This window comes from Delphinus delphis, chromosome 7, assembly GCF_949987515.2.
Source record: "Delphinus delphis chromosome 7, mDelDel1.2, whole genome shotgun sequence".
In the NCBI taxonomy this organism is placed as follows: domain Eukaryota; kingdom Metazoa; phylum Chordata; class Mammalia; order Artiodactyla; family Delphinidae; genus Delphinus; species Delphinus delphis.
Window position 1 is genome coordinate 62,542,541 of NC_082689.1, and position 25,330 is coordinate 62,567,870.

General features: G+C 36.2%; 2 protein-coding genes and 1 non-coding gene across 5 annotated transcripts in view; 2 read left to right on the top strand and 1 right to left on the bottom strand.

Annotated features, from left to right (window-relative positions):
- Positions 1-20,679, top strand: part of FASTKD1 (FAST kinase domains 1) — a 33,758-nt gene extending 13,079 nt beyond the window's left edge. For both annotated transcript variants that reach the window (XM_060016624.1, XM_060016625.1), the window contains 10 exons: positions 977-1,087; positions 1,821-1,952; positions 6,495-6,981; positions 8,182-8,296; positions 13,950-14,078; positions 15,523-15,654; positions 16,020-16,133; positions 18,995-19,133; positions 19,784-19,898; positions 20,441-20,679. In XM_060016624.1, the coding sequence (XP_059872607.1) occupies positions 977-1,087; positions 1,821-1,952; positions 6,495-6,981; positions 8,182-8,296; positions 13,950-14,078; positions 15,523-15,654; positions 16,020-16,133; positions 18,995-19,133; positions 19,784-19,898; positions 20,441-20,542 (1,576 nt within the window). In that variant the 3' untranslated portion in view covers positions 20,543-20,679. The remainder of the gene's footprint in view (positions 1-976; positions 1,088-1,820; positions 1,953-6,494; positions 6,982-8,181; positions 8,297-13,949; positions 14,079-15,522; positions 15,655-16,019; positions 16,134-18,994; positions 19,134-19,783; positions 19,899-20,440) is intronic.
- Positions 5,134-5,236, top strand: LOC132428821 (small nucleolar RNA U13). Its single transcript, XR_009520214.1, has one exon. It is a non-coding gene; the product is annotated as a small nucleolar RNA U13 (small nucleolar RNA).
- A 411-nt stretch (positions 20,680-21,090) lies between the features above and the next one.
- LOC132428578 (kelch-like protein 41) overlaps positions 21,091-25,330 on the bottom strand; it is a 37,605-nt gene continuing 33,365 nt past the window's right edge. For both annotated transcript variants that reach the window (XM_069540855.1, XM_060016626.1), the window contains one exon: positions 21,091-21,469. In XM_069540855.1, coding sequence (XP_069396956.1) covers positions 21,358-21,469 — 112 coding nt within the window. In that variant the 3' untranslated portion in view covers positions 21,091-21,357. The remainder of the gene's footprint in view (positions 21,470-25,330) is intronic.

The following is a 25,330-nucleotide window of genomic DNA, read 5'->3' on the forward strand; positions in this document are numbered from 1 at the left end:
ATCAACATGGAAACAAGATGATTATTAAAAAATTTTTATTGGAATCTTTCTCTTTTTTTGTCACCATGCACTGTTAAAATCTTTTATGCCAAGGCAGTACAAAAGTTGAATTTAATTGAGTCCCTGCCTTCAAGGAATTTTTATTCCACTTGAGAGTGCAGAAATACGTAATTGAAATATGTAAATAGCATGACACTTCAACATAGTTTATGAGTAACTACTAAAATTAGTGATATAGATAGTAACTGCTGTGGGCAGACAGAAAAGTGAGAAAAACGTGGACTAAAATGGTTGGGAAAAGCTATGGGGAGAAGCTGGGTTTGAAATGTTTGATAAGGTTGGTGAAAAGGATGGTGTGGAACTATGTAGGATGAATAGAAAATGTATCTTTCTTTAGACTTCATTTTTAGGCTTGCCTTCTAGATTATTCTAAAAGACACACTTATATACTTTTATTACTGGATTACTTTGGATGGTTTCAAAATGGACCATCTTTGTAAATTTTCAGTTTATAATGTTATCGTAAGTAGTTAGTATATAAGATTTCTGTTAATATGCAGGTATATTGACTTCGTGGTCAGATCTTATTCAGTTTTAAAAAATTGGGGTAGAGTTGGAATATCAATTGTTAGTTCCTTAGCTCTCTAGCTAAAGTTCCTTAGCTCTCTAGCTAAGGTTTACAATGTTAGAATTATTAATTAACCAATTAATTTAAAAACATTTTATCTGTATTTTTCAAGAGATAGTTTAGGATTATAATGAGGCCTTAATTACTTTGAAGAAAACAATGTATTTTTCTTTATTTAATAGTATTTTGTATTATCCCCAGTTATGTGGGGAGAAAATTAGAATTATATATTGAATTCAGTTTTTCTTTCTATTATTTTCTATTTCTTACCTAAGAACTTATTTTTTAAAAAAATTTGTAAGCTAATCATCAGTTTTTCAACATAAAAATATTTTTCTTTGCTTCTAGGCTTAAATCAACCATGTTATTGATGTCAGAGGAGTTGACTAGCCAGCAAGCCCTGGCAGTGATGGGAGCCATGGAAGAGATGGAAAGCAGAAATTCACGTCTGATTAAAAAGTAATCTTTTCTGAAATTCATGGTGTTAAGTTTAGTTGACAGTCATAAGTTACTATTTTTTTTTTGAGAAAAAAACTTAGTTTTTTTTCCTGTAATCTTGGTTTTGAAGAACTACGGAATCAACATTTAAGTCATTGTTTATTTTCTAAATAATTTATTTTTCAAAATAGAGATTTTTAAATAGTTTATAGCATATTTCATTTCATTTGCTGCAGAGGATATAATCTAGGAAAGTGGAGAGCATAGAGCAGAACTGACTTTAAAAGGATGCAGAACAGTTAACATCTATATGAACTTGAATTGTTTCACACTACAGTTGTTACCTTGAAATCATACTGCCATATATTGCCTTTTTTGTTAACTTGACATTTAAGAAGAGACAAAAATACATGGTTCAGTTTGTGTATATTTATCTTTTCATTATCATAATATTATATATTCCTTTAAAAGATATTCCTTCTGCCCTAATTCTTCCAACTTATTGTCTCTTCGCATTTCCCATTGCTTTTAAGCATCTCCGTTAGAGGACCAGTGGATTTAAGGAAGAAAATTAAATCAGTTTTACATTTCTGTCATCATCTTGAGACAGTTCTTCAAGAACAGAAAACCTTGTGTCATTCATTGCTGTTTCTCCAGCACAGAGCATGTCTGGCATGAAACAGCTCCTCAGTAAAAGTTTAATAAAAGTACATGAATGAACTGGTTATAATACATGTTTTATCATTCTTTTTAGAATTGCTTCAATTCTGTATAAACATTTGGATAACTATAAACCAGTAGAGTTATTGAGGATAACTCAAGCATTGATTTTTCTACATTTTCAAAGTAAAGAGCTTTTTGTGAAACTCAGAGAATTGCTGCTTAGGTAAGATTAAAATAGATGTGTTTAAGTCTTTCGCTATTGTTTTTTTTATTTCTTTATTTCACTGTTTGTTTTCTTTATGTATAGAGTTGTTGGAAGTTTTTTTTTTTTTTTTTTTTTTTTTTTGCGGTACGCGGGCCTCTCACTGTTGTGGCCTGTCCCGTTGCGGAGCACAGGCTCCGGACGCGCAGGCTCAGTGGCCATGGCTCACGGGCCCAGCCACTCTGTGGCATGTGAGATCTTCCCGGACGGGGTCACGAACCCGTGTCCTCTGCATCGGCAGGCGGACTCTCAACCACTGCGCCACGAGGGAAGCCCAGAGTTGTTCGAAGTTTTGAAAGCAGAAATGGGTAGGTTATTAAAAATGTTAAAGACACTCATCTCCCCGCCATGCCCATTTTGCCAGTGCTTGTGCTTGATATATTTTGAAATGGAAATGAGGTCAGTGGGGTGATGAGTTCCCTAGGTCGTGAATACACAAAGCCAAGCCATTCTCCTTTCCTGCTGGGATGGAATAACCATGAAAAGATTGGAGCTGCTGAAGAAGGCAAAACTCCATTTGGGAGTGCTCACATTTGGGGGCCTTTAGTCTGCTTAGTTGCCTGTTTTAAGGCATACTAAGTTTTTAAATTCGAAATTTTAAAAATAAAATATGTGGGGGTAATGTTAGTGAAAAAGTGTTTTCATACAGATTTTCCCTTTATAATTTTAAAATTTCTGCATTTCTATGGATATAGCATTAATATTTCAACTAAGAAGTTATTCAGTTTTCCATTGACTTTGCATTATGCTAAAATGGAGTTTTCCATTAAAAATTTTTATTTTAAGGATCAGAATAATGAATGAAATTAAAAGCAGATTAACCTTTTTCCCCTCCATTTTTCCATACTAGTTTGCTTTCTTACTGTGATTTTTGAAAGACCAGGCATGGGACTCTATGCTGTAATCGAAAGAGTGACATATAATTGAAAATGATTTTTACTATAATAAGGTGATATCCATTATGCTTAAGATTTGGTTTTGTTTTTTTTTTTTTGCGGTACGCGGGCCTCTCACTGTTGTGGCTTCTCCTGTTGCGGAGCACAGGCTCCGAACGCGCAGGCTCAGCGGCCATGGCTCACGGGCCCAGCCGCTCCGCGACATGTGGGATCTTCCCGGACCGGGGCACGAACCCATGTCCCCTGCATCGGCAGGCAGACTCTCACCACTGTGCCACCAGGGAAGCCCTATGGTTGAGATTTGAACTGAAGACTAAGAGGTAGCACTTTATCAGATGAGAATTTTGCATGTTAGATGTGGTATAAGAAGATTCACTGTTTTCTTAAAGAAATAACTTTCTTATCAAGATGATTAAGTACAGGACTATTGTGTCTTCACCCTTTCCATATTTAACATGAACTTTCACAAAGCCTCTATTAAGAATTTTATGTTCTAAATTAGATATAAACTGGCCCAGCAACATTACTTATTTGGTCAGCATGATCTTTTTTAAAAGATTAAATTACGAAATACTGTTTGCCTACAGGTATGCTTACAGAAAAATAAGATAGGAGTGGGAGCATCACAGGTGATTTCACTTTACCTGTAATGTTTTTATCTACTTTATTAAAAAACTTGAAGCAAATATGACAGTGTTGAGGTTTAGTAATTCTTTTTTTTTTAAGAAGTTTTTTTTAAAAAAATTATTATTTATTTATTTTTGACTGCGTTGGAACTTCGTTGATGTGCGCGGGCTTTCTCTGGTTGCAGTGAGTGGGGGTTCTCATTGCCGTGGCTTCTTTTGTTGCAGAGCACAGGCTCTAGGCGCGAGGGCTTCAGTAGTTGTGGCACGCGGGCTCAGTAGTTGTGGCTCACGGGCTCTAGAGCACAGGCTCAGTAGTTGTGGCGCACGGGCTTAGTTGCTCCGTGGCATGTGGGATGTTCCTGGACCAGGGATTGAACCCGTGTCCCCTGCATTGGAAGGAGGATTCTTAACCACCGCACCACCAGGGAAGTCCAAGTTTAGTAATTCTGAGTAGCGAGAGCCCTTACATATCTCTGTAATTTAAAATTTTAACCCTTCCCCCTCTTCAGTGTTGAGTGTGTGAAAGAACACAATCTGATTAAAATAGTTCACATAAGCGTTTGTATAAATAGCTCCTGAAACCATTTGGGGAACCCAGGGAGTTGATGTGCTGGAATAATATGTTCTTTTTAGAAAAATATATTGAAATATAATCTACATAAAATATACGTATCCCCTCCACATTACCCTACTCCTTCCTCCTTCCCCCTCCTTCCACAGGTTAGCTACTATCCCTGCTTTTACTGCAGAGATTAGTTTTGCCTGTTCAGTGCCTGGCTTCTTTTGTTTAATATTTTATTTATGAGGTTTACCTCATAATGTTTTTGCTGTATACTCTAGTAAGAATGTAACAATTTTTTTTTAGTCTGTTCTAATGTTGACAGGTATTTATTTCCACTTTTTGGCTATTGTAAATATTCCTGTTATGATACGTATTCTCACATGTATCTTTTAGTGAACATATGTGTGCATTTCTGTGGATATTTACCAAGGAGTATGATTGTTGGTTTGTAGGTTATACATATGTTCATCTTCAGTAGATCCTGCTAAACAGTTTTCTATTTTTTTTTTCTTTTCTTTTTTTAACAGTTCTCTGACTAGGGGTTGAACCCGGGCCACGGTACTGAAAGCCCGCAATCCTAACCACTAGTCCACCAGGGAACTCCAAATAGTTTTCTAAAGTGACTGTGCCAGTTTATATTAGCACTAGCAAAATGTGAGCATTCCTGTTACTCCATATCCTCACCAACACTTGGTATTTTTTTATTTTCTAATGTTAGCCTTGGTGGTGGATTTGTGGTAGTATTGTAAACACAATTGCATATGTAAGTTTTGGAAGTTGAGGAACCACCATAAGGAAAAACATGAATGGAGGTTGGCAGGTTTGTGTCTGTTGGGGGTTTATTTTCAGACAAGTATCACAAGATTGGCAAATACTGAGAGTTCCTATCCCTTGGTCAATTCTGCAAACAGATGTAGCTCTTGGGGACTTCCTTTTCTTTATATAAAATAGTATATTAACTTTTTGTGGTTATAAGAATAAAATAGTCATTTAGTACTTATTGAGTACCTACTTTGTGTCAGGCAATGGACCAAATATTATATGAAAATAATTTTGAGATCCTTTTGTACTTCATAAGCATGATGATTGGGCGTTCACACTATTGTGTGAGATGTGCCTCCCTCAAACCTGTTATGATGTCAACATGTGACCCATCTGATGTGAAAAAAAATCATTTTGAAAACAGAGAAAAGTATAAAGAAGAAAATAAAAATCATTTGTAAGCCCTTTCATCTACGGTCAACAACAGTTTGGTTTATTTCCTTGTGGTATATACTTACATTTTATATCTGTATCTATATCTATATGCTTTCTTTTTCCATAGTTGAGAGTCATGAACGTGCAGCTTTGTATTCTTCCTTCTCCAACCCCCGCACTTAACCTTAACAGCACTTTCCTACATCATTTAAAACTATTTGTAAATGTTTTTAGTGATTGGATATTACCCATCATATGATTTGTACCATAATTCTCTTAACTATTCCCCATCATTGGGTATGTAGACTGTTTTCAAATTTTAGCCACATAAAAAATATGATTAATAACATAACATAAATTTTTGCCTGCATTTTAGATTATTTTCTTAGGCTAGTTTACTAGACAGAGATTGATCATGTCAAATGATATGATTACTTTTAAAGTTCTTAAGCTACTACTAAATTACTTTCCAGAAAGTTTGCACCAACTTTTTAAGTTTACTGTTAGTGAATGAGAAATCCTGTATCAATGCACCCCTGCTAGCATTGAACATTATCATTATTTTAATATGCTAACTTAATATTTTTAAAAGTAACTCAGTTTTGTTTTAATTTATATTTGATTATCTCTTCCAACACTTCTAACCCTAAAGATTCTTTAAAAGCTCCCAGTTTTTAATTTGTATTTTAACAACTGCTGTCCTGGTGGTAGGGCTTTTACCATAGGGGTTTGGGAAAGGAGGAATGGAGAATGGGGTCAATTGGATGCGCTGTTATCCTGTTTTTGTTTTTTTAAAGCTGGGCTTCTTATGTAGCAGAAGAAAGAAGGGAATCACTATTACTGAGTGGTCACTCTTTGCCTGTTCTAGGTCATACCAGCTCCTGACAGGTCACATCAGAAATTCAGTCCAAGTTCCATCTCCAGCTGCAGCACTGCAGACATTGTTCTGACACTGACGTTTTGTTTGTCAGGGACTATGGTTTTATTTTTGCATAAAAAATTGGGGCAGTGCTTTAGAACATCTTAAGGCTTCCCTTAGTAATCCTTTAAGAGGCTGTCATCTTTGAATTTATCCAACCTTTCTTAAATTAACTTATATTTTAAGCCTATCACACCTATTAATTGTAATAGTAATTATATATTCATATTTTAATATTTATATGTGTATTGGTTTTTTTGCTGATGTATTAATTTTGTTCTTTTCATTTTTCCCTCTTTATAGTTATTTGAAAGTCAGTGTCATACCTAGTGAGATTTCCCTCCTGGTTTGTGCTCTTTCGATGCTTCCTTCTCCTCACTTAGACGAAGCGAGGATATCTCAAATTGAAGCAGTTTTACCACAGTGTGACCTAAATGACCTGAATAGTTTTGCCACATCTGTTTTAAGATGTATTCAGTTTGATCCCATGTATCGGAATAATACTCCTGGGAAACAGTTGAAACTACTTCAAAAATTAGATCACTACGGTCGTCAGAGACTACAAAAATGCAGCAGTTTGAATCTGTTATGGGAAGAAGTTAAATCTCTAAAAGGAGACTGGTTTGCTGATTCACTTCTTGAAGAAACTGTTGTTACCTTACAGCGTTTGATGGATGAAATTCATTACATAAATGTTGCAGGGATTGCATCTTTTATTTCTAGAACTAACTACCTCAGTACTTCGCTACTTGATAGGATAGCCTCAGTGGTCCTTCAGCAGAATGAAAAGGTGAAATTGAAATGTTTGTTACACATTAGTTTTACATAGTTGTCAACTTCTAGAAGAATAAATGTTTATCATAAGTACTTTGAGAACTTGATTGGAATTTGAAGTTTAAAAATTAAGCTCTAGTGGGAATTCCCTGGTGGTCCAGTGGTTAGGACTCTGCACTTTCACTGCTGAGGGCCTGGGTTCAATCCCTGGTCAGGGAACTAAGATCCCATAAGCCACGGAGCGTGGCCAAAAAAAAAAAATTAAGCTCTTGTTTCTGGTTCAGCAATTTGTCGTTCCTCCCCTTAAAACCCCTTCCTCCAGCAGTGCAGATTTGGGGAGATCAGCTGTCATCTTTTGGTGTATTACAAATATTGTTAAGATCAGTCAAAATTCATTGACTAGAAGGAAATTCTTAAAATGATAGTTGTACAAGGGTAAAGAAGATGAATGATTTTTGTTTTCTTTTTCTTGTTTTCTATAATCCTGTGATAGTTACTTTTACTATTTAAAAACTATTCAAAAGAGTGAGATAAGTGTGAAAACTGAGACAATTATAAGATCTCCACTGACTTCAATATTCTTGAATTGTCAGTGTGTCTTACACATGTATTTCTGGAACTTGTAAAATGCTGCTTTTTGGATTATGTGAGAAGACAGTCACTTACAAAATCTATTATATAGATCAGGATATGGCTTTTACTTAGAAGACATTATTTCTAATAAGTGAAAATAAAAGTCTGTAGTGCCTGCCAGTTATTAAGTATTGGCTGAATGAATAAAAAAGAAAAAGAAGGAAAGAAAGAAAAATGAATTATGATTATTATAAACTAAGAAACTTCCTTAATTACATTATATTATGAGTCTATAAAATGTGCTGATATCATGGAAATTAGTGACACTATTTTCTTGTCATTTTAATGACTAAGGAATTCTGGAACAGGATTTTATACCAAACAAAATCAATCTGTAGCTTATCTGATTTATTTTTCCTGCATTAATATTTAGAGTTACTAGAAATTAGTGGTGGAATTAAATAAATTATAGCAAGGTAGAAAACTTAATAAACAGAATGATACATGTGTCATTTAACTGTGGGCATGTTCATTTAACTATAGGCATGTTAGATAAAGACTTCTGCTTAAGATAATAATTAGGCTAAATTTTGTTTTGTTTTGCTGAAGTTGAAGCAATAACTTTTTTGTTCTATTTTTACAGATTCATCCTTTTGCAATCCTTGCTATTATTCTTCCGTTCAGCGCCCTGAACTATGATCCACCTCAAAGGGATGAATTTTTCGGAACTTGCCTTCAACACCTTAATTCTTACTTAAGTAGGTATATTGTTTGGTAATACATTGATGAGGAGGTTGGAGGATACTGTTGCTGCTACTCTAATACATATTCCTTTTTAAAGGATAGTGATAATAGCCATGAGTTTTATACCTTCAAAAAATATTTTGGATCCATTTTTTAAACTTTTTTATTATGAAAAATGTCAAAATTACATTAAAAAGTGAAAGAATTGAACAAGTAGCACCTATAAACTCACTGGTTAGATTCAGTGGTTCACATTTTACCATATTTGCTTTACTGTTTGTTTCTCTTGCTCTCTTGTTTTTTTTCTAAGCCATTTCAAAGTAAGTTGTAGGCACTGTGACTCTTTACCCCTAATTGCTTAGGCATACACCTCCTAAGAATAATGATCTCCTACATCACCACAATCCTGTTAATCACACCTAAGAATATTAATAGTCCCCTAATACCTAATACACAATCCATTTTTAAATCTCTCTCATTCTCAAAGTACCTTATTTAGAGTGGTTATTTTGGACCCAGGATTCGATCAAGGTTCACTCATTCCGTTAAGTTATCTCTTTGGTATCTTATGGTCTAGAATATTCTCTGGTTTTTGTTTTTTGTTGTTTGTTTGTTTTTTGCTCTGCATTGACTTAAGAGAAAGATTTTTTGTTATCTAAGTTTTCTTTTTTTTTTAAATAAATTTATTTATTTTTTATTTATTTTTGGCTGTGTTGGGTCTTTGTTGCTGCGTGCGGGCTTTCTCTAGTTGTGGCGAGCAGGGGCTACTCTTAGTTGTGGTGCACGGGCTTCTCATGGCGGTGGCTTCTCTTGTTGAGGAGCATGGGCTCTAGGTGCGGGGGCTTTAGTAGTTGCAGCATGTGGGCTCAGTAGTTGTGGCTGGTAGGCTTCAGTAGTTGTGGCATATGGGCTCAGTAGTTGTGGCTCACGGGCTCTAGAGCACAGGCTCAGTAGTTGTGGTGCATGGGCTTAGGTGCTCCGCAGCATGTGGGATCTTCCCGGACCAGGGCTTGAACCTGTGTCCCCTGCACTGTCAGGTGGATTCTTACCCACTGCTCCACCAGGGATGTCCCTAAGTTTTCAAATACACAGTAAAATTGAAAGAACAATGTAACAAACATCTGTATACTGTATACCCACAATGTAGCTTTTGAATAATGATTAACATTTTGCCACATTTGCTGTGTGTGGTGTGTGTGTGTGTGTGTGTGTGTGTGTGTGTGTGTGTGTGTGTATGATGAACCACTTGAAGTGTCAGCCCTAAATACTTCAGGTTATAAGGACATTCTTCTATGTAAGCACAATACCAGTACCACACTTAAGAAAGTGAACAAGTACCACCTTCTACCTACTCAGTCCATAATAAAAATTTCCCAATTGTCACCAAATTTTCTTTGATAAATTTTTTAAAGAAACCAACGTTGAGTTGTTATGTCACTTTCTCCTAATCTTTTTTTTTCTTGATGTTTATTTTTTGCAATAGAGGTTGGCCATTTATTGTGGGTTGTGCCACATTCTGCATTTGTCTGAGTGCTTGCTTTTAACTTGCTCCTCCATCTCCTGTGCTCCTAGTAAACTGGAAGTTAGTTATAGATGCTTGATTAGATTCAGATTAAACATTTTCAGCAAAAAATGCCTTTATGTGGTGCTGTATACCTGATATTTGTATCATTTCTGGAGACATATAACATTTGATTGTTGTCAATTTTAAAAGTTTGTTCATTTTTTAAATAGAAAATAAATATTTCTTAAGGTCCTATGTAGATGTTTATTAATTGTCAGAAAGGTTGCTGCTCTGGTGCTGATTATTATGTGTCTCTTTAAAAAGTCTAAATAGTGTTTCAGTGCCAGAAAAAAGTGGAGTAGAAATACTCCTTCCTACTGTTGGCCTTAGCAGAAGCAGTACGTGAGGGTAGCGGAGGCAGGAAATTATTTTTTTCTTTTCATTCTTTATTTTGGTCCTGAATTGTATTTCTTTCTGTTTGGCCTTAAAGAAAAAGGTTTTAATGCTGCTTCTCTTCTCAGACCCACATGTCTCACTTGTCAATATAGTGTGTTTTAGAAGTGAAATGTCTGGCTCAGTAGTTACTGCTCTTTCAGTCAACATTCACCAAGTACTTATTGTCAGGCAGTCTTTAGTCACTGGAGATATAGGAGAGAATAAAAACAGGTAGACTCTACCATTGTTGATTTTACTTTCTGATGGGGTGAAACTGGCATAGACAATAAACAAATACATAAGGTGAAATGGTGATAAGTATTTTAAGACCACTAGAGCAGGGTAGGTGTGTACGATGGAGGATAGTGAGGTGGGCTGGATGGAGCGAGGAGGTGTCATTGACCATGGATTGAATGAAGTGAGACACCATTCAGGATGATGTGTCAAAAAATCTAAACAGGGCTTCCCTGGTGGCGCAGTGGTTGAGAGTCTGCCTGCCAATGCAGGGGACATGGGTTTGTGCCCCAATCTGGGAAGATCCCACATGCTGCAGAGCGGCTGGGCCCATGAGCCATGGTCACTGAGCCTGCGCGTCCAGAGCCTGCGCTCCGCAACGGGAGAGGCCACAGTAGTGAGAGGCCCACGTACCGCCAAAAAAAAAAAAAAAAAAAATCTAAACAATCATCATCAAAAAATCTAGAAACAATAAATGCCAGAGAGGGTGTGGAGAAAAGGGAACCCTCCTGCACTGTTGGTGGGAGTGCAAATTGATATAGCCACTATGGAGAACACTATGGAGGTTCCTTGAAAAACTAACCATAGAACTACCATATGACCCAGCAATCCCACTACTGGGCATATACCCTGAGAAAATCATAATTCAAAAAGAGTCATTTATCACAGTGTTCATTGCAGCACTATTTACAGTAGCCAGGACATGGAAGCAACTTAAATGTCCATCGACAGAGGAATGGATAAAGAAGATGTGGCACATATATACAATAGAATATTACTCAGCCATAAAAAGGAACGAAACTGAGTTATCTGTAGTGAAGTGGATGGACCTAGAGTCTGTCATACAGAGTGAAGTAAGTCAGAAAGAGAAAAACAAATACCGTACGCTAATTCATATATATGGAATTTAAAAAAGCGGTACTGATGAACCTAGTGGCAGGGCAGGAATAAAGGCACAGGTGCAGAGAATGGACTTGAGGGCACGGGGTGGGGCGGTTAGAGGAGGCTAGGACATAGTGAGAGAGCAGCATTGACATATATACACTATCAAATGTAAAATAGATAGCTAGTGGGAAGCTGCTGCATCACGATCAGCTTGGTGCTTTGTGATGACCTAGAGGGGTGGGATAGGGAAGGTGGGAGGGAAGCTCAAGAGGGAGGGGATATGGGGATATTTGTATACATATGGTTGATTCACTTTGTAGTACAGCAGAAACTAACAACATTGTAAAGCAATTATACTCCGGTAAAGATGTGAAAAAAAAAAAAAAAAGAGAGGTTGACTCATGTCCATAGGTGGGGAAGAGAATCCCAGGGTAAAGAAAAGCAAGTGCAAAAGGCCCTGAGGTGAGAACATGCCTGGTTTCTTTCGGGAACAGCAGATTCAGTGTGGCAGGAGTGGAATGCGGGAGACTGAGTTGGTAGGAGAAGAGGTTGGAGAGACAGCCAGAGACCAGCTTCCGCAGAGCTTTTGCTCTGCCTGGAGAGTAAGAAATTCCTATTCTGTCATCCAAGCAACAAATACTTACCTGGGAGCTTCCACGTCCAGCATAAGGTGTTAGGCTCTATATTAGGGCAGGAATTGTTTCTCTAGGCTTGTAGACCTCTAGGTAGGCTGTGTGAGACCAGTATAAATATATTAATTATGTCAGTATGATGCTCATGGGCTTTGCTACATTTTTGTGGGGTCTATATGCTAGATAGTGTCTAACCATGTCTAGTTTTGTGTGTCTCTAATAGACAAAATGGGACTGATATGTATGTGTTTATTCATGTATGGGTGTATACATGTGTGGCATTCATATATACCCCCTTTTAGTGATACAACTATATATAGAAAGATGAGACTTGAAACTGAAAGATGAGACTTTGAATGTGCTCTCCTGGTTGTTCAGTTGTGTGTCAACAATCAGAAGGAAATGAAAATACATTCTTTTTTTTTTTTCTTCAAATAAAGGATATAAGAGATGAGAGTTTGAGAAGTACCGCTTTGATTTTTTTTTAAGACTTACTGGGAAAATGTTTGGAAAATTCTTGGAGACCTGTATAAGCAAAATTCTAATGGAATAATACTTTATTTTGAATAAATATTAGTTTTGACATCAATTTTGCTGGTGGAGATCATCGCTATTAACCTTGTTTGTGACTTGATCCTGCTTTATTAAATGAACTCAGCAAAACATTGAAAAGATTTAACATCTTTTTTTGTCCTTTGTAAGAACATTGCTGCTAATAGCACATTTTAGAGGACCCCTTCCCTCTCATCAGAAATGTCTCTTGGGAGAGAAAGACAAATATCGTATGATAGATATCACTTATATGTGGAATCTACAATATGATACAAACGAACTTATTGACTAAATGGAAACAGACTCATGACATAGAAGACAAACTTATGGTTACCAAAGGGGAAAGGGGGTGGGGGAGGGATAAATTAGGAGTTTAGGATTAGCAGATACAAACAATTGATGCTATATGTAAAGTAGATAAACAAGTTCCTACTGTATACCACAGGGAACTATATTCAATGTCCTGTAATAAATCATAATGGAAAGGAGTATGAAAAAGAGAATATATATATGTATATGTATAACTGAATCACTTTGCTGTATACCAGAAACTAACACAACATTGTAAATCAACTATACTTCAATAAAAATTAAAAAAAGAAAAAAAAAGAAAATATCTCTTGGATGAAGCAAATCCGGTAAATAACCTCAAGCCTTATCTCTGAGTCACTTACCGTGTTGCTGGCTGACAGGTAAGGGAGGAGGTACTGAGTGAGACCTGAGCTTCATATACGTCTGTACCCAGCCTGGGGGTCTGAGAGCCCTAGAGAGTAGCACCAGACCGTGGTGCAGACTCCAGGGACTCTCCAAGTTAAATCTCACCCTCCACTTGCTAACCATGTGACTTGGGGCAAGTCATTAAACTTCTCTGTGCTTCAGTACACTCAGTTTATAAAACGGAGATAATAATCATTCCTACTTTACACTGAAGTGAGGTTTAAATGAGTTCATATTTGTAAAGTGCTTAGAAAGATTCTGCACACATTCTGAGCGATATTATCAGTATATAGAGACTGGGATCACTTATTTTTACATACTCCACTGACCCTTTGTTTTCAGTCTTTCTCTTTTCAAGGCAGTTTTAAAGACTTTTAATGGAAGTATAATAATAACACAGAAATGTGTACATATCCTTAGTATATATATAGTATGTGAATTTATACAAATTGAATCAGCCAAGGAATCAGTACCCAGATCAAGAAATAGAATATTAGCATAGTACCCTTCTCCCCGGCCCTCATTCCCATTCTTCACCCACCCAGAGGTAACCACTTTACCACTATCTGGACTTGTGACAGTATAGATTAATTTTGTCAAGGTTGTGTTTGTATTATTTTTTTAAAACCTGGTTTTACCTGAATAAAGTATATATTACGTATATGTGAAGCAGCTGTACATTTTAATTTTTTTTTAATCTTGTTCTAGGTATATTGGATCCTCTCAAGTTAGTGTTTCTTGGTTACTCTTTGGCCACACGTGAATATTTTTCAGAAGATCTACTGAAGGCAATTTTTAACATTAGATTCTTAGCCAAATTAGATTCTCAACTTGAACGTATGTATATATGTGTGTGTGTATATATATATATTTTTTTTATTGTTTAGGAGTATTTTATTCACGTGGGTGATAAATGTATGGTTTTTCTTTATAATTATGTGTTAAACTATACATATAGATTTTATGCATTTTTCCTGTATGTAAATTTCATAAGCGAAAAAAGTTAAAAATAATGTGATAAGATACATAAAAACACTTTCAAAGAAAAACTGCTATATACTTGTTAAACATTATTATTAAAAAACAATAAACTTTTTGCTTTACAACAAGCAAGCGTAATATATTTTTTACTTTAATAAATTATCACTTGTATTTTATATCCAAGTTTCAGCTCTACCTACATACTAAAGCACTTAAATGTTAATACTGGGTTATTTTTCTGTTTATAAAAGTATTTCCTGATTATTGTAGAAAATTTAGATTATAGAACAGTATAAAATAGAAAATAAAAGATTATTCATAATCTTACCACCAAGTGAAACTACCGCTTTTAATGTTTTGGAGTATTTCTTTTCTGTCTCCTGCCCTTATATGTATGTTTATATACCTATATATATTTTAAAACAAAATTTGAATTATACATATGTTCACTTTTGTCTGTTGCTTTTGTCATTGAACTATATTTTGAACAATTTTCCATGATATTAAATATTTTTTGATGTCATGATTTTTTAGTCTATAGAATCTGCCATTATAAGGAAGTAATAAAATTTGTTAGCATGTAGGTTGTTTCCAATTCTTCATTACTATAAATAATGATTATTATATGTGAGTCATTGCACTCATCTTTGTTTCCTTAGGATAGACTGCTAAATGTGGAATATTAGGTCAATGAATATTTTTTAGTAGTATTTTTTAAAATGTAGTTTTTTTGTTTTTATTTATTTATTTTTGGCTGCTTTGGTTCTTCGTTGTTGTGCACGGCTTTCTCTAGTTGCGATGAGCAGGGCTACTGTTCGTTGCGGTGCGCGGGCTTCTCATTGCAGTGGCTTCTCTTGTTGCGGAGCACGGGCTCTAGGCGCGCGGGCTTCAGTAGTTGTGGCACTGGCTTCAGTAGTTGTGGTTTGTGGGCTCTAGAGCACAGGCTTATTTGTTGTGGTGCATGGACTTAGTTGCTCCGTGGCATGTGGGATCTTCCCGGACCAGGGCTCGAACCCATGTCCCCTTCATTGGCAGGCAGATTCTTAACCACTGTGCCACCAGAGGAGCCCCTAAAATGTAGTTTTAATATTCATAATTAGTGAAAAACATAGGTGTTTGTCCTAATCATCCCACTGAATGTAATAATTTAAAAATATAAAGCATGTGTATGCAAATGAAATGATTTTGTAATATGAGAATAAAAGTTACAACCATTATGGGGATAAATGAATGTGAAAAATGAATCGTCTTTGCTAAGTTCAAGCTATCAAAGTCTATTAATGTATTTTTTTAATTTCAGTTTTATGTTCATCTCTAAATATGAAGGTCCAATTTCGTCTTATGGAATTAAATAGAGCAGTCTGCTTGGAATGTCCTGAATATCAGATTCCATGGTTTCATGACCGCTTCTGTCAACAGCAGTATAAAAAAGGTTTGAATTTTGTTTGGGTCAGAAAGTAAAGCTTAATTCTAAAGTACATTATTAGGTAGTACACTGTTTTTATTGTTAAAACTAACCATGACACCAGAGTTGCCAAGAGTGCCATAACTTGTTTAATGGAACCATTTTGTAGAGAAATTTGTGTTGTAAGTATTTCTTAATATTTAGGACACTAAACCTCTTTTGGTAGAGAGCCAAAGAACTTGTGCTGAATTTAGTGTTATTGCAGGTGGTATTACAATACATGGAAACTCTTGTTGGAAATATTAAGCTATTTTTCAGTTTGTAGATACGGGATGATTTTCATTCAAAAGCTGATTATTTTAAGTGAACTAATTATTTTTATTTTCCTGAAGATTTTGGCCGTATGAATGGAGCACAACAGCAGATTTATAAAATGTTAGCAGAGGTACTAGGAGGAATCAATTTTGTAAAAGCCTCTGTTCTTACACCTTATTACTACACAATAGGTAAGTGTTTAATGATGCTCATGGGCTTTGCTACATTTTTGTGGGGTCTATATGCTAGATAGTGTCTAACCATGTCTAGTTTTGTGTGTCTCTAATAGACAAAATGGGACTGATATGTATGTGTTTATTCATGTATGGGTGTATACATGTGTGGCATTCATATATACCCCCTTTTAGTGATACAACTATATATAGAAAGATGAGACTTGAAACTGAAAGATGAGACTTTGAATGTGCTCTCCTGGTTGTTCAGTTGTGTGTCAACCATCAGAAGGAAATGAAAATACATTCTTTTTTTTTTTCTTCAAATAAAGGATATAAGAGATGAGAGGTAGGTTATTAGCTACTTAGCTAACCTATGGTAGCTAAGCTAACCTATGGTAGGTTATTAGCTACTTTCAGAAAGCCAAACTAAACAGAATCATCTCATCAATTGGAATTTTAAAACTTTAAAAAAATTTTTTTCGTTATCTTGGAAATTTTCAGGAAATTCCCTGGTGATCCAGTGGTTAGGACTCTGCACTTCCACTGAAGGGGGTATGGCTTCAATCCCTGGTTGGGGAACTAGGATTATTATATCCCAAGCCCATTGTATTGCCAACTCATATTTGTACCTCATGTTGTCAAGAGGCTTATTTTTATGTGAAAATATATATAGATCATTAAAAATAAGATTTAATTGGTAATATTTGTATATAAGGATGTGGTATAATTAAGACAATACAGTAGTATGATTAAGAACTAAGGATTGGAAGAAAACACTCATTTATAGGATACGTAATACGTGCTTATAGAAAAACCAGAAAGGACAGATAACAAAAAGGAAAATCACCCATGATACAAACACTCTTTACTTTTGGTGTCTATGTTTCTCCTTCTGACTTTTTTTTCATTTTTAATGACATTTGTTGTTGTCTTTCTGATTTTACAAGCAATACATGTTCATGTGTGCAAGCAATATGTACTTTAAAAAGTTCTGACTTTTTAAAAACCAAAATGGCTTATTTTATAGTGTTTGTAGCTTTGTTTATATGTTGTGAATATTTTTCTATGCCAACAAATATAATTATACATTATTTTTAGTGACTGCATAATATTTCATTGAATGACTATGCTGTGATTTATTAAGGTTTTTTGCTGGTATGTGCATCTTTCAAACAATGCTGTAATTTCATATGACAACAACAGTAATTGATACACTTACATATTATTATGTTACGTATTAATTATGTGTTAGATATTATGATGTGTTTTATATATATAAACTTATATTATATTATATCCCTATAAGTTTTGCAAATTATTCTATTTTATAGATAAGGAAACTGAGGCCCAGAGACATTGTTGTTTGCCCAAGGTTATGTAGCTGGCAGATGGCAAAGCCAGGATGACCTAGGCCTTCTAGCTCCAGAATTCATTTTCTTTATGAGAAAAGTATATTTCATGTTTGATAATTAACTTGAAGATGCTTCAGTGCCCCAGTTTCCCTTATATATAAAGAATAGGTAATTAAACCTACTCTTTCTTCCTTTTCATTCATTGTTTCTTTTTTCATTTTTCTTGGTTTAAATACATTTTTATGATTGTTTTTATTATGTAAAAATTTCATACATATTCAAGAATAGAATAGTATAATGAACCCTCATCCAGCATTAAAAATTATTAATACTCACTAATCAGAGTCCCACCTGATCTTTTTCAAGCAAATCACAGATAATATATCATTTTAGAATGTATATCTAAAAGGATATATAACCACAGTACCATCATTTTCACCTCTACAACTATTCATAATAATTTCTTAATATTATATAGCTTGTCAACGTTCAAGTGTCTCAATTATCTTTTATATGTTTTATTTTACTGTTTGTTGGACTTTTCCAGTTGAAACCCTGTGGTGTCATTCAACATGCTCCTGCATCCCCTATTTTTTCTGTAAACCAGTAGTTAGATATAGAGGCTTGATTAGATTCAGGTTAGCTTAGGAGTGGCAGTGGTCATTTTTTTGGCCAGCTTTTTCATAGGTCGTATGTGCTTCTTACTGCATCTTATCAGAAGACATACAGTTCTGGTTGTCCCCTTTTTATTATATTAAGATTCATCAGTGTGTTTATATGTTGTCAGCTTATCCGTTAGGAAGCTTTCCCATCAGCTTTTCACCTACTGATTTTAGCAGCTATTAAAATTATTGTCTAAATGCATTATTCATCAAGGGTGGAAAAGTAGTGATATTCTACATCTGTCATTCTGCATTTATTAGTTGGAATTTGTCTAAAAAGAACTTTCCTATGTCAACTGTTTAGTTACCCTATGTACAGTTCATACAGGAAAGACAGGATACATGCTTCAATCTTTGTCTTTACTAATTTTCAGATGAGTTGGTTTAGCTTCCTCCAGTTGTGACCAAGAGATTTAAGGGGATTAAAATAAAACTGTAATGTGATTTGGCTTAGTGCAGTGCTAAATATAGCCCCCATGCTAAATAATAGTTTAGTAAGACTTGCTGGTTGATTTTTATTCATTGATTTTCAAAGAGAGGTGATCTTGGACTAGATCATATATATAAAATAAGCTGGATAGGGACTTCCCTGGCGGTCCATTGGTTAAGACTCCAAGCTTCCACTGCAGGGGGCACGGGTTCAATCCCTGGTCGGGGAACTAAGATCCTGCATGCTGCGTGGTGTGGCCAAAATAAATAAATAAATAAATGAAATAAGTTGGATAATTAGGGAGGTACCTCATTCTTCATGTTTGTGTGTGTGTGTCTTTATATACATGTATAAATATTTAAAATATATCTTAAAATTTTACCTATAAGAATTTACCTAATTCATATTGTTGGTTCCTGTACTTTCTTATAGATTTTGAGTGTATCTTAGATAAAAGGAAAAAACCTATTCCGTATGGAAGCCATAATACAACTTCGGGAAAACTACCAAAAATACACTCGGAATTAAATACTCAAATAGCTGGATCAAGACTGCCACCAGGAGCTGAAAAGTACCTTTCTTAGTTTCAGATTTTGTTATCTAAATGTTAAATTTGGCACGATTTAATGAACGCAGCTATCAAGGATTATTTATAGTAGAATCTGCTCCTCATGTATCTCATGCATGCTACCCACATACCTTTGCTTTTCTTGTGCTTTCTGCTTTAATCTCCATCCTTCATTGTCCAAAGCCTAGCAATATCTAAAGCACTAACCTTCAAGTTGTCCTCAGTGGAAATAAATAGTGTCTTCTTCTTTGGACCTCCCATGCCTCTCTACTTTTCGGATAGCACATAGCTGCTTCCTACACTGCATTACAGTTACATACTATGTATCATATGTTCTTTGTTAGACTATAAAGTGTGTCCTTTTATTTTTGTATCCCTCACAGTGCCTTACATATGGTAGGTGCATAATAAATATGTATTGGACAAAGAAACAAATAGATGAAAGCATGCAGATACTTACTATAATTTGGTTTAATTCTAATGAATCGGATTACTTGTCATTAATTACTAATTTAAGTAGAAAAATAACTTAGTATACTCATTTATTCATTTGGCGGTTTTTAGATTATAAAGATGCACCCTTGTTCCTGAAAGGCTTATAATTTTTCAGTTTCTCAATTTCAGAAGTAAATATTTATTTTCATCTTATGTAGGATTGCTTTGGAATTTTTGGATTCGAGAGCATTTTGTAGAAACATCCCTCATTTAAAAGGAAAATCTGCTATGAAAAAACGACACTTGGAAATTTTGGGGTATCATGTAATTCAGGTATGAAATACTTATGTAATTCAGCCTTTAAAAAACCCAGAGACACTGGCTTTACATGTGTCCCCTTTTAAGGTGAAAGTTGTAGAATTACCTTTTTTTTTTTAATATTTAAAAAAAGCTATATTAAAATCTCTCTGAAATAGAACACCCTCTGTTTTTTTTTTAAGAATAGTACATAAAAATAATTTTTAAAATTGTCTCTAGAAAATCTCTTGATTTTTATATTCATCTTACAATAAAGAGAGGCACTATGGAGATGGATGGAGTTATAAGAGAAAAAGGCTAGTGTATAAATATAAGAAAGGCACATGGGAAAAAATGTCCATTGTTGGTATTGTAGGAACAGGAGGATGAAAGGAGCTGCGAAGCAGAAAAGGGTCTTCCAGGTGTTGTCAAGAAGAAGGCAACCTTCCAAATAGGGTTCAAAGGCTATGCTTATGTAAACTAATGTCTTAGGGTTCCCAGTATTCTTAGAGGTCTTCCCTGATGTTTTTTGTTGCTGCTTTTGAGCTTTCATTCAGACTACATTACTTATTTTACAGATCCCTCATTTTGAATGGAACTCTATGGCACTGTCAACAAAGAATGCTCGAATGGACTACCTGAGAGAACGGATATTTGGAGAAGGCAAATCATCATCATAGTTTTTACTGAAAATTAGTTATCATGGTGCGTCATATTTGGACTTCTTTTAATTAAGTGGCTTGATTCAATTAAAAAATAATGTAGAATTGATTTCTAGGTCAATTAATACCTATTAAAATAAACAGACATTTTACAATGGACTACTTTCTCTACTATCTAGTTGGGAAACTGTTTAAAATTCTTAATATAAAAGACATGTAGCTTTTAAGAAACTTAAGTAGTTTACAGTTCATTCTTTGAGTGCATACTATGTGGCAGGAACTATATTTTATTATTTTTAAATTTTTTAAAATTTAAATGAGACCCATTTATTATACTCCTTAAATAGCATTTCCAAACTTTTCTTACAGCATATAATCTTTTATATAATGCATAGGATTCTTGTTATATCTTGAAGCATGAGGAAAGGTTTTTGCTATTTTAAACATTTTTAGAAAATGCAGATGTACATATTTCATTCTCCAATTTCATTTGTAATAGAAAACAAGTGTAAAGTTACCTCAACAATGCAAATGAAAGGATTAGTAAACTCAGATTTAGGAAGCTTCTTTACAGTTGATTGAGACAGATTAACAAAAGGAATAATCTGTTCAATTTAAGATTTAATTTCTTAGACAATGGTTTTAAGCTCTGATCATTACATTGAAGATTCAATAACTTTGAGGTTTTGATTCCCATTGCTAATCTCTTGGACAATAACATAGTGAATAATTTCTACATGAATCTCTGTATAGCCTTTTTAAAAACAATAAATTAAAGCCCTATTATCCAAACAGACCACCTCCCTATCTATTATGGTTTTTCACCTTCTTGTTTATAGCTTAGACAGTTTGAAGAGATTTAACCGTGTTGCTAGACAACTAGCTCCTGAAGCATAACGTATTTCTTTCAACATTCCAGCCCATTCTTTTTTATCATCTTCATACCTGATGGAGAAAAAGAAAGCAATCAGTAAGTTGTTTTTAAGTAGATAGTTCTATAGATTTCCCTGTGTTGAATATACAAATGTTGTTCTCCGAGAAAACCCTACTGGCTCTTACCCAGAGGAGGATGCACCTGACTTGTAGACTAACAAACACTTGAATTCCTCCAAAAGTACGCATTCTCTGAGCATATGCCCATATTACTGGCATGGTATTTAATCTGGATGCTTAGGCAGTTAAGCCTTCTGCGGGAATCAGGGACCGTCCAGAGATGACGGGTAACAGACAGGCAATTAATCTTTCGCCTTTGGACTGCTAAAGATGGCTGGTCCCCATGAGTCAAGGTCACCAAAGAGTAAGAACTGGGAAGAGCAGGGACTGTTAGTCACTTTGATTATGATTTCAGCTGTTCCCATACACTAGTGCTCAGCATGGTACATGACACTAGTGGTCACTCTGCAAGAAGCCATTCTCTTTCCCCTTTATTGTCCTGTGTGAGTACTACTCTTGCAGTTGACATTAGGTAAGAACTGGTTGTCCCCTCTGAATATTCAGGGTTATAAAGATACAGACAACTTGGGTTCCTTTGAGACCTGTGTGCTTTTCCTCTGCCTGATGCCTGGAATGCCATCTCTGCATCAGAAACTCCTAAACACTGCTTTCTTTCTGAAGCCTTTCTCACCTTCCTCAAGCAGTTTGTTGTTTTCTCTTCATTTCTCACAGTGTCCTTTGTATGGTATCCATTATAACAATTATTCTTCTATTTTAATTTTTTCCCCTATATTTATGTCCTCAACAAGCTCAAAAGTACATATATCTTATTCACATTGCTATCTTTCCTCCTCCAGAAGCTATCAATACTTGGCACATAGGAAATACTCCCAAATCATTCTACAAGGAGTGAGTGAGATTTAAAATAATTTTAAAATTAGTTGATGCCTATCTGACTTACATCAATGGTCCAAATTTAACAGCTGTACAGCTGTACTGTGCACTGAGTGATTTTTATGTAGGGAAGAATAGACAAAAAATATTTTACCACTAATCAGGAAAAGAACCTTGATTATCTATATAAAATTTGGAGCAACAAATTAAAAGATAAAGAACAGTTTTAAATGATCTAATGAAAAAGTGACCACATTTAAGCAATAGGAGGTTGAGGTTAAATGAGGCCTAAAAGCATTTGCTTCCTGGCAGTTATATTTTTTACTTTCAGCTTGGTCAGTCCTACATAATGGAATGATTTCAAGAAAAAATATGAGAAACGGAAATTATTTTTTACATCACAGTAAGAGGGTCTATAGATTTAGAATGTAGTACACTGTTATTTTCATCTCTGCATGTGTGAATTCACTAGGAAGTTGAGGGCAGGTGGGTAGCTACTTCTCTGTAGGTCAGTGGCTTTCAACTTATCGCATATCAAAGTCACCTGGAGGGCTTGTTAGACCACAGTTTGCTGGCCGCTACCCCCAGAGGTTCAGTAGATCTGCAGGGTGAGGACTAAAGATTTGCACATCTACCAAGTACTCAGGTGGTGCTGATGCTGCCTTGGGAACCACTGCAGATCATTCGTTCTCAAACTTGACTCGCAAATTGGAACTACCTGGAGACGTTTAAAATGTTGATGCCTGGATCCCACCCCTAGAGATTGACTTTTTTAAAGTTCCCAAAGTGATTCTAATATGCAGCAAGGTTTGAGAATTATTGCCCCAGATTTTATTACCTAAATGGAAAATACCAGTACCTAAATTTAAAATTTTACAGCCAAGCAGATAATGATGAATGCCCCCTCCTCTTGCCTTTCCCAAATCCAGTGGTTCCGAAGTTTGTCTGCACATTAGAATCATCTGGGGATCTTTTGGAAGTTCCAAAGCCCAAACTAAATCCCAGGTCAATTAAGTCACAATCTATAGAGGGGAACAGAGGCAGCGTCGGTGCTTTTTGAAGTTCCCGAGGTGATTCCAATGAGCGAGCAGTTTTGAGAAGCACTGCCTTAATCACAAAAATAAACCATAATCAGAATCCCTCCTGCTAAAATTACCAGGAGATGCTGTACTTTCCTTTTCTGTCTGCAGTATTCTGTTGAAGCAACTTGGCTTTTTTTTTTTTTTTTTTTTTGCGGTACGCGGGCCTCTCACTTTTGTGGCCTCTCCCATTGCGGCGGAGCACAGGCTCCGGATGCGCAGGCTCAGCGGCCATGGCTCACGGGCCCAGCCGCTCCGCGGCATGTGAGGTGCCCCCGGACCGGGGCACAAACCTGTGTCCCCTGCATTGGCAGGCGGACTCTCAACCACTGCACTATCAGGGAAGCCGGCAACTTGGCTTTTGATCACCATTAGGATCCAGAGTGGCTCATGTGGTGTTCAGCTGATAGCACCATTCCTTAACATCAGTGTTTCTCAAGGCTTGCTGCATATTAGAATCACCTGGAAGGTTTTAAGAACTAGTGATGCCCAGGCCCTGCCTGCAGAAACTGATTTAATTGGTCTGCAAGAAGGCCCAGGCACTGGTATATTTTAAAAGCAGCAGGGGACTTCCCTGGTGGTCCAGTGGTTAAGACACCACGCTCCCAATGCAGGGGGCGTGGATTCAATCCCTGGTGAGGGAAGTAAGATTCCACGTGCCGTGCAGTGCGGCCAAAAAATAAATAAATAAAAGCAGCCAGGGTTAAGAATCACTGCCTATTCACTCTTGGTACCTATCCCCATTTTCCAAAAACCCTAACCTTCCCAGCCCTCCATTATTTCATATTTTTTTCCGCTGCTTTCCAGTCTTTTCCCATCTCATCCTCTTGCTAGGTCTAACCTCTTTCCCTGGAAATTTCCAGTTTCTTTATCTTCTTCCCTCTTTTTTGGAGGAAGAAAGGTAATAGTTAACTTCCTTTATTTTTTAAATAAATTTATTTTATTTATTTATTTATTTATTTTTGGCTGCATCAGGTCTTTGTTGCTGTGCACAGGCTTTCTCTAGTTTTGGCGAGCAGGGGCTACTCTTCGCTGCGGTGCATGGGCTTCTCATTGCGGTGGTTTCTCTTGTTGCGGAGCACAGGCTCTAGGTGCATGGGCTTCAGTAGTTGTGGCTCGCGGGCTCTAGAGCACAGGCTCAGTAGTTGTGGCGCACGGGCTTTGTTGCCCCATGGCATGTGGGATCTTTCCGGACCAGGGATCGAACCCGTGTCCCCTGCACTGGCAGGCGGATTCTTACCCACTGCGCCACTAGGCAAGTCCCAGTTAACTGCCTTTTATAGCCACTTTTTCTTGCCCCCTACACAGTTAGTTACTGTTACAACATAAGGAAATGATGTCTGATGCACAAAATAATTGTTTGGTTAAGCTGCCAGCCTTTCAGCCTTCCAGTTTACCAGCTGGGAATAAGGCATGTACTGGTTCAGGTATAGAACAAATGTTACCTACTTTTCACTCTCAGGCTCAATGTTATGCCTTCACTGATCACTCTTCCAAAGCTGTACTTATAAACTTAAATGTGTAAGCAAATCACCCACTAATCTTGTTAAAATTAAGATTCGGATTGAGTAGGTCTGGGTTGGGGCATGGGATTCCGCATTTCTAAGAAGCTCGCAGGAGATGCCAACACAGCTGGTCCACAGACCATACTTCGAGTACCAAGGTTCTGGACAATCTGGTGACAGGCCAGGTAAGGGCATCCAGACTTGGGAGTGGGGCTGGCCTTTAAACTGACAGGTAAAGCGTAAGTCTGGCAGTTTCTGGATGAGTATACAGCATGAGCTCATGCTCACCTCAGGCAACTGAGATCTACCTCCTGTAAACTTAGATCAGCAAGCATGGTGCCTGGGCTGAAGACAGCACATGTGGTGACCTGATAGTGACCAGACGTCTGCACACT